The following is a 15,553-nucleotide window of genomic DNA, read 5'->3' as shown; positions in this document are numbered from 1 at the left end:
CTAGAAGTGCTCTTGTTGTTACGAAAGCTTGCAGGTCTGGTAACTTATATATTTTGCAGGGAACTACTGTCACAGGCTTAGTTGCAGTCTCGTCATCATCATTGTCTGATTCTGACATCACCAAATTATAGCATATGCGTTTGAGACATATGAGTGAAAAGTGTTTGAACATATTTAGCAAAAGGGGTCTACTTTGCGGACAAAGTACTAGTCCATTGGATTTTTATGAACAATGCATTTTTGGAAAGCAAAAAAGAGTCAACTTCAATTCTCTGGCAGTTCACAAAATGAAAAGTACTCTTGACTATATTCATTCAAACCTTTGGGGTCTAGCTCAGGTTTAGTCTAAGGGTGGTGCCAGGTATATGTTGACTTTCATTGACGATTATTCTAGGAAAGTTTGGGTTTATTTTTTGAAGCATAAAAATGATGTTTTTCTAACCTTTAAACAATGGAAGGTTTTGATTGAGAAGCAAACAGGTAAACAGATTAAGCGGCTTCGAACAGATAATGGCATGGAATTTTGTGAAGGTGACTTTGATGAATTATGCAAAAATGAAGGAACGTTCGGCGTCGCACTGTTAGGATGACGCCTCAACAAAATGGTGTGGCCGAACGTATGAACATAACACTCTTAGAGAGAGCAAGGTGTATGATCTCAAATGCAGGGTTGACAAAGGACTTTTGGGCAGAGGCAATTAATATGGCATGTTATAACCGCGCTCCTTCTGCGACACTTAACTTTAAAACTCCAGAGGAAGTTTGGTCAGGTACTCCGTACAGCATACATGCATATAAATGAAGAAAAAATTTTGGATGTCCATTCCGTGGATATATATCCACAGGATGGACAATAGATTAGTAGTCAAAAACTTCCCAATATTTGGTTAACAAACATCATGATTTATAACAATTAATTACTATAACTATTATCACCCTAGACTGATGGGATAGCTGAGTAAAATCTTTCTAAAGCATGGTTTTGTATCAAAAGGGAAATGTAAATGCAGAATGTACACCACTTAGAAAGCATATTATAAGCTACAGGGCTTGGATGAATATTTAGCAAAGAACAGGCAGTTGGAAAACAAGAAACTCCTTCGGGACTCCATTAATATTTAAAAACTTGTAGGAAATATACCTGAATAAAGCCACTTGGCACTCTACCAAATGGATGATTGTAATTCTTTTTTTTTGAAATACTTGATAATCATGGCCTTGATCTAATGAGGCCACAGGGGACATCTTGCATGGCTGAAGGACAAATCCAGAATCCCAAACCCACCCACATAATACAATTTCCCGAAAACATAAACTCTTTAGATATAATAATTACTAAACAACAAGCGGACTCTTTTTGGTTATGATGACCAACCAACCCTAAAGCAAACTTGCAAACTCGCATCAGATTTCACAAAGAGACAAATTGGTGGAATTGGCTTCCGCATCGTCGAAAGGCCAAATACAGCTGGTGGAATAAACACTCCCAGAAAGCGAAGTGGTGGAGAATTGGCTTAGATCAGACTAGTGAAGAAGTTGCGCGCGAAGCACGTGCAGCCTCCAATAATTGAGCTTCTTAAGGAGAAGTCGTTGTATCTGAAAATATCCTTCTACACTGAGAATCCTCCGCCCTTTGTGCTTGGAGAAAGAAGGATCAGCCCTGCACTGCGATGTCGTCGTGGATATTAGCAGGCTTGGGATCGCTCGGATCGTCCTTCATCGGGAGCTTGATGGGTAAGATCGGCGACTATGTGATCGAAAGAGTTTTGGAGGATCCCGGAGTCGCTGACCTCCACGAGCTGAGGAACACTCTTTCGGGGACTGAGCGCATCATCGGCAGAGTCGAGAACATGTGGATTAAAGATGAAGACAAGAAAAAGCGATTGAAGGAATTGCTGATGAAACTGAAGGACACTGTTTATGACGCTGACGACTTGCTTGATGAGATCCAGTTTCGGGTTCTGAAGCAACAGATCGAGCAACAAGGAGCTCAGGGGTATGAGGCAAGTAACCAATCATCTTCTTCTTCTGATCTCCCTTCGAGTAAAAAAAGAAAAATTTCTGAACGTGTCAGTCGCTTCTTCGGTAGAGAAGATGATGTGATTAGAGTGAGGAAAATTCAGATGAAGTTAGATAAATATACTATTGACATCGAGCATTTCATTGGTAAATTAGATGATGTTGAGAAACAGATGATAACGTCAGTTGTGCCTCGAACCACCACTTCCTTTCCGATAGAAACTCAAGTATTCGGACGAGACGAACAGCTGAATCACCTTCTGGAACAGTTGATGAAATCTGCCGATGGATCCGGATCCAGCAACAGTAGCATCTCTACCTTAACTATTGTTGGGATCGGAGGGGTCGGAAAGACTACTCTTGCTCAGCAAGCCTACAACCACGAGAGGGTGAAGGACTATTTTCATCCTAAGGTCTGGCTCTGTGTATCCGACAACTTCAACGTAGAGAGGCTTACCAAAGAGATCATAGAATCCTTAACCCGGAATAAGTGTGATCTCAACAACTTTGATACACTTCAAGTGGTTGTTAAGGATATGCTGACCTCGAAAAGGTTCCTGCTTGTCCTCGACGATGTGTGGAACGAGGACGGCCTGAAATGGGAAAGATTTTGTGCATCATTGAGGTACGGAGAACAAGGAAGCAAGATTTTGGTTACAACTCGCTCTAAAAAGATTGCAGAAATGGTTGGCAAACCGATCCCTCTAGGAGGTCTGGATGAAGCCAGCTATTGGGAATTTTTCAAAAAATGTGCATTTGGTTCCGAAGACGCCGGTGAATTTCCACAGCTAGAAGCCATAGCAAAGCAGATCGCTGGCAGGTTGAAGGGGTTGCCACTTGCGGCAAGGACGGTAGGCGGGTTGTTGAAGGCGCAGATGAATGAGAAGCACTGGAGAAACATCGCAGGGAGTGAAATATGGCAACTACAGCATGACGAAAATGGTGTCCTGCCAGTCATACAATTGAGCTATCAATGTCTTCCCCCACACCTTAAGCGGTGCTTTGTTTTTTGTTCCCTGTTCCCCAAAGATAATCGGTTTGATGGAGAGCACTTGGTCCAGCTTTGGATGGCAGAAGGCTACGTTGATCAAGACAATATGACGTTGGAGGCTATAGGAAGTGGCTACTTCCGTGAGTTAGTGAACATGTCTTTCTTTCAGGAAGCTCCTTGGGGATCACAATATGTGATGCATGATCTCATACATGATCTTGCTCAATTTATTTCAGAGGGGGAGTTTTGCAGGATCGATGATGATGAGTCGAAAGAGATCCCTAATACGACTCGTCATCTATCTGCAACATTAACCGATGGAACTAAATTAATGGAACTCTCTTGTTATGATAAATTGCGGACCCTCGTGATCAATTCCAAAAGTCATTGGTTTGGCTTTTTCGAGAGCCCTTTGTTTATTCAGTTTGAAAAATTAAAAAACATTCGAGTGTTGATATTGCAGAACTGTGGCTTGCGGGAGTTGCCTGAGAAAATTGGTGGCTTGATACACCTCCGCTACCTTGACATATCCTACAACCGTTACATTAAGTGGCTGACGGAGTCATTATGTGATCTTTATAATTTGCGAGCACTGGATCTGTCTGAATGTGATCTGCAGAGTTTACCGCACGGCATGAGCAAGTTGATCAACTTGATGCATCTTAATGCAGAAGATAAAATAATTTCCGAGATAAATGATGTTGGGAAGCTGACTTCTCTTCAAGGACTGTGTTCATTTAAAGTACTTAAGGATCAGGGATACGAGGTTGCCCAATTAGGCAGTCTGAAACAACTTCATGGACAACTTCGAATTACCAACCTCGAGAACGTTGAGAGTAAACAAAAAGCAGGCATGGCTAATCTGAACAACAAACAGTACCTTGATGAACTAGTCTTAGAATGGACATCAGATGATGGCTTCAGTTTGGACGGCAATGAATTAGTTGTGTCGGAGGAGGTACTTGAAGGTCTCCAACCACATCAGGCTCTCAAACGTTTGACGATCAGAGGGTACATTGGTGTCAGATCACCCAGTTGGCTGCAGACACAATTGTTAGCGAACCTGATAACTCTTGATCTATACAACTGCAAAGCATGGGAGGATATTTCATGTATTGGACAGCTACAGAATCTCAAGAAACTTTCCGTGAAGGGAATGCCTGCAGTGAAACAAATAAGTCATGGATTAAGTACAGAGAGCAAGTTCTTGCCTAATCTGGAAGAGCTAGTGCTGGAGAACATGGTGGCATTGGAGGAACTCCCGAGTTTTGGACAACTGCCGAGTCTCAAGGTTCTTCGCATCGAGAAAATGCCAGCAGTGAAGAAGTTGGGCGATGGATTCTTTGGTTCCAGAGACCAAGGCAAGTGTTTTCCTAGCTTGGAGGAGCTCACGTTCACGGACATGCCAGAATGGGAAGAGTGGTCTTGGGCTGATGATCGACAGTTGTTTCCCTGCTTGCGAAATCTTGAAATTGGAAGATGCCCGAGGCTTAAGAGGTTGCCTTCGCTCCCTCTTTCACTTAAATCATTGTCATTATGTCAAGTCGGGACGACAGAAGTTCCAAGGTTATGGACAAAAATCGATGGAAGTAGCAACAGTATGACAGTTTCAGAATTAAAATTATATAGTCTCGAAAAGGTCGAGCTGAAGGACATCCCAGAATGTGAGGGACTCCCTTGTCTTGGACAACTGCCGAGTCTCAAGAATCTTTGCATCGAGAGAATGCCAGCAGTGAAGAAGGTGGATGATGGATTCTTTGGTTCTAGAGACCAAGGCAAGTGTTTTCCTAGCTTGGAGGAGCTCACGTTCACGGACATGCCAGAATGGGAAGAGTGGTCTTGGGTTGATGATCGACAGTTGTTTCCCTGCTTGCGAAATCTTGAAATTGGAAGATGCCCGAGGCTTAAAAGGTTGCCTCCGCTCCCTCCTCCACTTGAAACATTAGAAATAGATGAAGTCGGATTGACAGAACTGCCAGGGTTATGGGAAGGAATCCATGGAGGCGGCAGTTGCATAACTGCTTCTCTTTCAACATTGACAATACGAAAATGTCCAAATCTAAGAAATCTGGAAGAAGGGTTGCTATCGCACAGCTTACCAAATATTCATGACATTGAGATAGCGGAATGTGCGGAACTCATGTGGCAGCCGGTGAAGGGGTTTAAAGAACTTACCTCCCTTGCGAAATTGGCAATCCGCAGTTGCCCGAAGCTCTTGAGCATGACGCGAGATGGGGACAATGGCATCCTCCTTCCACCCTCAATCGAGGAACTAGTGCTGTCTGACTGTGGGAATCTGGGAAAATTGCTACTGGGCTGCCTGCACAACTTGACCTCACTCACTCGATTGGAAATAGGCGACTGCCGGTGCATAGAGTCTCTTCCAGCAACGCCGCTGCTTCACCTGAAACGACTTCAATATCTGAAATTTTGGAAATGTGGTGAGCTGAGATCGAAAGACGAGTTGTTGCTGAATGAAGGGAATGAGCAAGTGGAGGGTTCGTCGGTAACTGAATTATGCATCGACGACACAGCCCTGTTCAAATTATCGCTCTTAAGAAGGAGACTTCCATCCGTCCGTGCTCTCAGAATCTCAAACTTTCATCGAGCGACGATGTCTGATGAGGAGGAGCAGTTGTTGCGAAGCCTCACCGCTCTCAGAGTGCTAGAATTCGATGATTGCAAGAATCTACAATCGCTACCGAGAGAGTTGCATGCCCTTTCCTCCCTCCGGCTTCTATCAATAATTAGATGTCCGGAGATTCAGGCGCTACCGGAGAAGGGGCTGCCGATGTCCCTCAAGAATCTACATTTCCGAGGCTGCCAAGCGAGGCTGACGGAGCAACTGCAAAAACACTTGGCCGAGATTAAGAGCTCGGGTCGATATGAAGGTACATCACATCCAACTATTGCTTCTCCATATCGATACCGTTGGTTTTTCGTTGTTTTCAGTTGCTTTTCCTTCCGAGTCTCTGACACCACTCCGTAATAGCTAGATTTTGTTATCCAAGAACATAAAACTCAATACAAGACTTAGTAAGGGTTTAATTGTAAAAGGTGCATTTTTACGATGAATCCTCAACTATATTTATTTTTTTTATGACTAGTTAATGACATTTTTTTAAAACTATAATGATTTATGATATGATATATGATTTTAGTTGTATTATGCTTTTATAATGAAAGTATATTTAAATATATGTTGCTTGAAAAAAAAAGTATGATAAGCAATTTATTTAGCATTTAAAATACATATACATTTTAATTTTTGTAAATTATATGTAAACAAAAAATTGATATTTATGTATGTTTTAGAATGCATGCATCGAAATGTTTAAATGATTCTTATGTTTAAAAAAATACTTAATTATGATAAATTTTGTTTGTATGTGAGTTACAATGTTTTCTTTGCTCATATAATTTTTTTTTAATTTTCAGATACATGGAGTAGCTTGGGTTATGGTTTTAAGAAGCTTGCAAGATGGAAGTTACGTCAAACAGCATTGAACTTTTAGATTTCTTTGTATATGTGCTATTTGGATTTGAATATTATGAATTTTTAAGGAGTTATTGAATTTGCTGTATTTGTTGTGAGTGGATTGATTGTAGATTGAACTATGTAATAAATATTACATGAAAATTATTTGTTTAGATTTTTCATCTTATATTTCTGTAGGAAAATTTATCACAAAATGTTGGACAAATGCAAGCTTTCTACTAGCTTGATAAATTATTTTCTTTTTTATAAAGAAAATTATTTTACAGTAATATATAATAATTGTCTGTGTTAAGATATCCGATTCGTGAGTGTATTATATACAAATGATAGAACTCACGTTCAAGTTTATATGTGAGCATCATATATGTCATTTAAATTATTTATTTTATTTTTAAAATAACATGTAAAATTTGCATGTGGAGAAATAATCAGACAATAAAGAATCATTTATTTTTAATTTATGCCCCCACATTTCAAGTGTTATAAGAGTTAACCGTGCAAATACAAATCGTTCAAATTAGTTCCTTTATCCTTTATAATTTAAATGTCATTCGCTACTTTGTACTTTCATCCACTAACAGATAGATGATGAAAATATTATTTTAAAAATTTCTTGAAAGGAAAATGACAAACATAAAACAAATCACACATAATGTTTAGTACCAATTACGAACACATATTAGCATGATAAGAGTAGGAGCATATACTTGAAGTAATAAAATAATGTGTGGGCCAAAAATCTACATAAACATATAATACTCGGGAAACATATGAATTGATGAATTCTTCTTGCTTTGGCAACCTTTTATTGTTTTGACCATGAAAAAATAGCACAGGAACGTACAAAAGAAAACACTGCTCCAAGCTAGTATCCAAATATGACTGAATCTAACCTAGTTCAACTAAATCTTGGCTATGATCTGCCTTGCATTATATTCTCTCATTTCCCACTGTGTGTGTATACATATATATATGTGTGTGTATATATATATACATATATATATATGTGTGTATATATATATGTATATATGTATATAAATATATATATATACACACATATACATATATATATATATATACATATACATATATATAATCAACCCTTAAAAAGTTGATTTTTTTTACCTTTTTCTCATTTTTTTGGCCTATCTAAGTTGAAATGGTAAGGATTTTTGGGGGCAAAAATGGCTTTAAATAAGTGGGATAAAGTTCTATGAGGTTTTGAAAAAAAATATTTTTTTTGATACATGAGCTATACAATTTTCAATAGGGTTGGTTATATTGCTTTCTAATAAAGGACTTGAAATGATGTAACCCTGTAAAAAAAAAAAGTCAGTGTAACAGTCAACGGAACACACTATCAAAGTAAAGTACAAGGTTTTTGAGTCAACAAGAGCAAACGAAGCATTATTTGACCCAAAATAAAAATAATAATAATTTCAACCAAATCAATTCACATTTTAAATAAACAAAAAAGAAAAATCGATCAAACTTCACTTAACTGATTCTCAAAGTTTAAAGGTGATTAGAGGGTAAGTTAGTAAAAAAAAGGCTTGATTTACTCTAATTTTAAATAGGATTTCATTTATTTTAGAGTAGTTGAGATCCTATTTCTAAAAAAATTCATCTAGCCTCATTGGAAAACATTGTAAAAGTAAGATGAAGAGGAAAAGGAACATTGATCGACCCAAAAACCAATAATTTAATAATATCAGTCTTAAATTGAATCAAATAATTGTAAATTCCTAATTTAAATGAACAAAAAAATTAAAAAATTAGTCAAAATTCACTTCACAACCCATCTCAATGATATGAGGTGATTCTAGGGTGATTTATCAAAAAATAACCTTTTTCTATTTTTAACTCTTGTAAATTAGGTAGTTTAAGTAAATTCAATCTTTAAAAGGCTGAATTCATGTCATCTTACTTATTTTAGTTAATTTAAACTGAAATTAAAATATTTTTAAGTTAAAAATAATTTCAATTACATGAGACAGGATTCAGAAGTACATGAGAGAATTCTATAAAGCTTTTCCATCCTAAGCAATCATTGTAACCACAATTTTTTTCATTTATAACCAAACAACAAATTTTCTGTTTTTCACGTCAAGCAAGCTAACAAAAATATTTTTTTTTTCACAAACAAATGGCTAAAATGATATATTAGAAGGTAGATTTTCAATATGTATCTTTTCCATAAGGTTTTTTCTTTGCCATATTAAGCAATCAATATAATTCTAAATTAAGCCTTGGAGAATGTATCAAATCCTAAACATTTTAAATTTGAATTACCTATTGAACAAAAAATACTTAATAGAAAAATTCATGTTTTTGATAAAAAAAAATATGAAGTGCTCCGAAAAATATTAGAAAGTGACCAACCTAAGATTGTAGAAAACAACATGAAAACTTAGTGTGAAAATTATTAAGATAACTTTGGAAAATTTTCTTGTGTAGGACCTCTTATCAAGAGGGTTTTAGAAGGGATTTTTTAAGGTACTTCTAATCGAAAGGTTTAAGGAGAGTTTATTTTAGTAAATTCTTTGTTGAGAAGGCTTGTACCTAAAGATATACCAAATACAAAGACAAAAGATAAAATCGAGTTAATATGATTAAGAAGAAGAATTTATGTCAGGGCATAGAGAATAAAAGATCACATCAAATCAATTCATTTTAAATTTATTTTTTTTTAGTTTGATTACTATTTACCGAAGCCATTTTTTTCATTAAGCTATGTTACTATCAGGGTATTTATATTTTATAAAAGAAGGGATGCTATATGGGATAACAGAAACATAAAACAGAGATAAGGGAAAATATGTTCTTTTTTAGAGAACTCATCCAATAATTTATGTACCATCTGTTTTAGTAAATATTTATTATATTTTGAATATACAGAAACATCAAATAGTATCACGTATTAAATTATTATAATAAATATTTTATAGATAGTTTTTATAAAGAGGACTTCAAAAGGATTCCTTGTGAGGGGACTTGTTGGGGAGAGGGTTTGCACTTAGAGATATGACAAAAATAAAGATATAAAGAAAAAATAAAATTAACTTAATCAGGTTAGGAGAAAAAGATATAGCGACAAACCAATTCACCAAGAAAAGAAGAAAAAATTAAATAAACCATATTTTGAACCTTTTATTTTGTTCTAACCACTATCCACCTCAATTATTTTCTTTATAGGGCTAGGCTAATATCAAAGGTATTTTCATATTTTATAAAAGAATATATACTATATAAGAAAAAAAATATGAGACACTTGTTTTATGAGAAAATGGTAAATAAGATTTTTTAAGAGAAATAATCTAATAATTTATATTAAGAAATTTATATTGATCCATAATTTATATGTAAATCATTTTTCTACGCCCTAAAAGGGTATTCATTCATAATGTACCATCTATTTTAGTAGATATTTATTTTATTTTTACTTTTGTACCTACGCCAAATAGTATGACACATTAAATAAACATCAAAGATATAATTTTCTATAAGTTGAGTTTCATTTCAACAAATAAAATTAATTCTTGTGTCTACCACCGGAAAATAACTCTGATCAGATTTCACACGGAGACAAAACTTATTTATCATATCAGGCAACTGAGGACAGAAATTTTTGGTGGAATTACTTTCGCATCCTCGAAAGTCCTACAGCTGTTGAATACACGCTCCCAGAAAGCGAAAAGTGGTTCAGATCAGTCTAACGAAGACGTTGGGAGACAGTTTCCGAGGAGGAGAAATGTGAAGCTGCTGTGTGAGAGTGTTGCGCGTGGCTTTTGACCACGCTCCTCATGTGCGTAGCACGTGCAGCCTCCAATAATTGATGCTGCTAACCGCGCTCTCGAAGGTTCTTCTTGAGGAGGAGAAGCCCTTGCCGCCGCAAATGTCCATCTACTCTGAGAATCCTCTGCCCTTTTGTGCTTGGGGAAAGAAGGATCAGCCCTGCACTGCGATGCCGTCGTGGATACCAGCAGGCTTGGGATGGCTCGGAGAGTCCTTCATCGGGAGCTTGAAGTGTAAGATCAGCGACTATTTGATCCAACGGCTTTTGGAGGAGCTCAGAGTCGATGCAGGCTTGGGATGGCTCGGAGAGTCCATTGGGAGCTTGATGGATAAGATCAGAGACTCTGCGATCCGAGGGTTTTTGGAGGAGCTCGGAGTCGGAGATGACCTCGCCGAGCTGATGAATACTCTTATCAGGACTAATCTCATCGTCGGCGAAGTCGAAAACATGTTGCTTAAAGATGAAGACACGAAAAAGCGATTGAAGGAATTGCTGATGGAACTAAAGGACACTGCTTATGACGCTGAGGACTTGCTTGACGAGATCCAGTTCCGGGTTCTGAAGCAACATATCGAGCAACAAGGAGCTCAGAGGGATGAGGCAAGTAACCAATCATCTTCTTCTTCCGGTCTCCCTCCGAGGAAAAAAAGAAAATTTTCCGAACTTGTCAGTCGCTTCGTCGGTAGAGAAGATGATGTGAATAAAGTGAGGGAAAATCAGATGAAGTTAGATAAAATCACTACTTGCATCGAGGATCTCATTACTACATTAGATGCTGATGAGAGACAGATGATAACGTCACTAGTGCCCCAAACCACCACTTCCTTTCCGATAGAAACTCAAGTATTCGGACGAGAGGAACAGCTGAATCACCTTCTGGGACTGTTGGTGCAATCTACCGACGGATCCGGATCTAGCGACGGTAGCATCTCTGCCATAACTATTGTCGGGATCGGAGGGGTCGGAAAGACTACTCTTGCTCAGCAAGCCTACAACCACGAGAGGGTGAAAGACTATTTTCAAGAAAGGGTCTGGGTCTGTGTATCCGACAACTTCAACGTGGAGAGGCTTACCAAAGATATCATAGAATCCTTAAAGCAGGAGAAGTGTGATCTCAACAACTTAGATACACTTCAAGAGGTTGTTAAGGAGAAGTTGACCTCAAAAAAGTTCCTGCTTGTCCTCGACGATGTGTGGAACGAGGACAGCCTGAAATGGGAAATATTTTGTGCACCATTGAGGTCCGCAGTCCCAGGAAGCAAGATTTTGGTTACAACTCGCTCTATAAAGATTGCAGAAATGGTTGGCAATCCGATCCCTCTAGATTGTCTGGATGACACCAGCCATTGGGAATTTTTCAAGCAATGTGCATTTGGTTCCGAATACGCCGGTGAATTTCCACATCTAGAAGCCATAGCAAAGAAGATCGAGGGCGGGTTGAAGGGGTTGCCACTTGCGGCAAGGATAGTAGGCGGGTTGTTGAAGGCGCAGATGAATGAGAAGCACTGGAGAAACATCGCAGAAAGTGAAATATGGCAACTACCGCAAGACGAAAAGAATATCCTGCAAGTCCTACAACAAAGCTATCATCATCTTCCCCCACACCTTAAGAGGTGCTTTGTTTTTTGTTCCCTGTTCCCCGATGATCATTCGTTTGATGGAGAGCACTTGGTCCGGCTTTGGATGGCAGAAGGCTACGTTGTTGCTCAGGATAATATGACGATGGAGGATGTAGGAAGCGGCTACTTCCTTGAGTTAGTGAACAGGTCTTTCTTTCAGAAAGATCCTATGGGATGGGAATATATGATGCATGACCTGATACATGATCTTGCTCAGTTTATTTCAGAGGGGGAGTTTTGCAGGATCGATGATGATAAGTCGAAAGAGATCCCTAATACGACTCGTCATCTGTCAGCAACATTAACCGATGGAACTAAGCTAATGAAGTTCTCCTGTTATGAGAAATTACGGACGCTCATGATCAATTATGGAAGTTATATGTATGGGTTTAGAGTGGCAGACTCTTTGTTGACTGGTGTCCAGATTGAAAGATTAAAAAAAATTCGAGTGTTGATATTGCGGAGGTGTGGCTTGCGGGAGTTGCCTGAGAAAATTGGTGGCTTGATACACCTCCGCTACCTTGACATATCCTATAACCGTTACATTAGGAGGCTGCCGGAGTCATTATGTGATCTTTATAATTTGCGAGTACTGGATCTGTTTGAATGTGACCTGCAGAATTTACCGCACGGCATGAGCAAGTTGATCAACTTGATGCATCTTAATGCAGAAGACAAAATAATTTCCGAGATAAATGATGTTGGAAAACTGACTTCTCTTCAAGGACTGTGTTCATTCAAAGTACTCAAGAATCAGGGACACGAGATTGCCCAATTAGGCAGTCTGAAACAGATTCATGGACAACTTCGAATTACCAACCTTGAGAATGTTGAGAGTAAACAAGAAGCAAGCAAGGCTAATCTGAACAACAAACAGTACCTTGATAAACTGGTCTTAGAATGGACATCGGATGACGGCAATAGATTAGTTATTTTGGAGGGGGTACTTGAAGGTCTCCAACCACATCAGGCTGTCAAACGTTTGACGATCAGAGGGTACAATGGAGTCAGATCACCCAGTTGGCTGCAGGCACAATTGTTAGTGAACCTGATAACTCTTGAACTAGAAAACTGCACAGCATGGGAGGATCTTTCATGTATTGGACAGCTACCGAATCTCAATAAACTTTACGTGAAGGGAATGCCTGCAGTGAAACAAATAAGTCATGGATTAAGTACAGAGAGCAAGTTCTTGCCTAATCTGGAAGAGCTAGTGCTGGAGAACATGGTGGCATTGGAGGAACTCCCGAGTCTTTCACAACTTTCAAATCTCAAGGTTCTTCACATCGAGCGAATGCCAGCAGTGAAAGAGATTGGACATGAATTCTTTAATCATATAGACAAGAATTGGTTACCTAAGCTAGAAAAGATACATCTTGAGGACATTCCAGCTTGTGAGAGACTCCCTTGTATTGGACAATTGCCGTGTCTTAAGATTCTTCACATCGAGAGAATGTCAGCATTGACGAAGGTAGGCCACGAGTTCTTTGGTTGTAGAGATCAAGGCAAGTGTTTTTCATTCTTGGAAGAACTCAAATTCAGCGACATGCCAGCATGGCAAGAGTGGTCATGGGCTGATGGCGGAGAGCTGTTTCCCTGCTTGCGTAGGCTTGAAATTGTAAGATGCCCGAAGCTTCAGAGGTTGCCTCCCCTCCCTCCACTTAAAACATTAAGATTAGATGAAGTCGGATTGACAGAAGCAACGTTGTTCTGTTTTCGGTAGGTTTTCCTTTCGTAGTCTCTGAGACTACTCTGAAATAGCTAGATTTTTTATCCAAGAACATAAAACTCAACACAACACTTAGTAAGGGTTTAATTGTAAAAGGCACAATTTATTTCACTATATTTATGTTTCTTATGACTAGTTAATGACAATTCTTCATACTATAATCATTTATGTTCTGATATATGGTTTCAGTTGTATTATGCTTTTATTATGAAAATATATTTAAATATATGTTGCTTTAAAGAAAAGAATGATAAGCATTTTATTTACCATTTAAAAAAATATATATAGTGTAACTTTTGTAAATTATATCCATATAAAAAAATTGATATTTATGTATATTTTAGAATGCATGTATTGAATGTTTAAAACATACTTAAGGATGATAAATTTTGTTTTTATGTGAGTTACAATATTTTCTTTGCTCATATCATTTTATTTTTAATTTTCAGATCAAAGGAGTAGCTCATTTGCCGATATGCCGATATGATTTGAAGAATGATTTAAGAGTATTGTGCATCGAACAGTATTGTACATTTAAATTAAATTGTATATGTGTTATTTGGGCTTCAATGTTATGAACTTTTAAAGAGTCATTGAATTTGTTGTATGTGTTGGGAGTGGCTTGATTATAAATTGAAATATGTAATAAATATTATATGAAAATTATTTGTTTAGATTTTTCATCTTATATTTCTGTAGGAAATTTTATAACTTTGTGATGCTGGACCGATGCAAGCTTTCAACTCGCTAGCGCGCGTTATAGCTTCCCATCTTGATTGACACAAATTATTTTTTATCAAAAAAAAATAATAATAATATGTAGAAATGATTTTTATTGTGCAAAAGTGATATTTGAGTTTGTATGCTGTGGCTTATCTAATAAATTTGAATGTGCTTTCTTATAAGTCTGGTTGATGCATTGCACAGAGATCAAAATGATCAAAGAAGACATACCCATTGAAAATGATATTTGTGTATACAGCTCTGAGTGCTTCCAAGGTAAAGCTTTTTATTTGTAAGTGGGCTGGTGGCTACAATTAACCTATTGGTCTACGACAAGTGAGTAGAGTTCGCAAGGTTAATTTTTAATGGGGCAGAGGAGAGGATATGTGATAAAGAAGGAAGTGTAGAAAGCCTAAAGTGGCCAGCTTGGCCTTAAAGCAAGAAACAAATAACCCTATTGCCCATTTTTGTTCCATCAATCCGCTAATTATGCTATCAATTAGTAAAAATCTAAACAGTGATGGATGAAAAGAACAATAAGATGCTTCTTCAAATTGCACTAAACAACATATATGGGAATGAAACTAGTCATCTGGTTTAAGCATTGCAGAATCAAAATACACATGAAATAGGCTTCAAGTTTACAAAAGCTTTCCACAATAAATAAAAGATTGCCCTGTATTTGCATAATGACATATCAAGACTGATCAACTAAAGTGTTGGAGGTCATGGGAGAGCCGATCCCACTCGAAGGCGGACACCATGACCGTCTTGTGACGGAGAAGCTTTCCACCACTCCTCGATGGACCGAGTGGTTTCACAAAGACCGAACAATAAAATGATAGAAGAATACATAAAAACATATTATTAATTAGGATATAGTGAAAAAGAAAGTTTTTATATGCATCATAATATAGATAGTAAATATGGAGATTTCCTTCAAACAAAATCCTCTTTTCAGGAAGAGAGCCTCCATATATATATATATATATATATATATATATATATATATATATATATATATATATATATATATATATATATATATATATATATATATATATATATATGGACTATTTTTTTCTTACTTTACGATTTTATTTATTGTGTGCTTTATTTTTCTGTACAAACAATGGCTAATTAATTGACCACCAGTCTCATGAGTTCACTTTGGCTC

At 37.4% G+C, this 15,553-nt stretch overlaps 2 protein-coding genes across 2 annotated transcripts; both read left to right on the top strand.

Moving 5' to 3' along the window:
* Nucleotides 1–1,589: 1,589 nt before the first annotated feature.
* LOC103972716 (putative disease resistance RPP13-like protein 1) lies at nt 1,590–6,675 on the top strand. Its single transcript, XM_009387059.3, has 2 exons — nt 1,590–5,901; nt 6,449–6,675. Exons 1-2 carry the CDS (start codon nt 1,671–1,673, stop codon nt 6,523–6,525), a joined length of 4,308 nt encoding a protein of 1,435 aa, XP_009385334.2. The 5' UTR covers nt 1,590–1,670; the 3' UTR covers nt 6,526–6,675.
* A 3,654-nt stretch (nt 6,676–10,329) lies between these two features.
* Nucleotides 10,330–14,341, top strand: LOC103974163 (putative disease resistance RPP13-like protein 1). The gene is made up of 2 exons (XM_065100460.1): nt 10,330–13,643; nt 14,103–14,341. Exons 1-2 carry the CDS (start codon nt 10,345–10,347, stop codon nt 14,113–14,115), a joined length of 3,312 nt encoding a protein of 1,103 aa, XP_064956532.1. The 5' UTR covers nt 10,330–10,344; the 3' UTR covers nt 14,116–14,341.
* Nucleotides 14,342–15,553: the final 1,212 nt, after the last annotated feature.

Source organism: Musa acuminata, chromosome BXJ2-3, assembly GCF_036884655.1.
Source record: "Musa acuminata AAA Group cultivar baxijiao chromosome BXJ2-3, Cavendish_Baxijiao_AAA, whole genome shotgun sequence".
NCBI lineage: Eukaryota > Viridiplantae > Streptophyta > Magnoliopsida > Zingiberales > Musaceae > Musa > Musa acuminata.
This window is presented reverse-complemented; position numbering and strand designations above follow the sequence as displayed.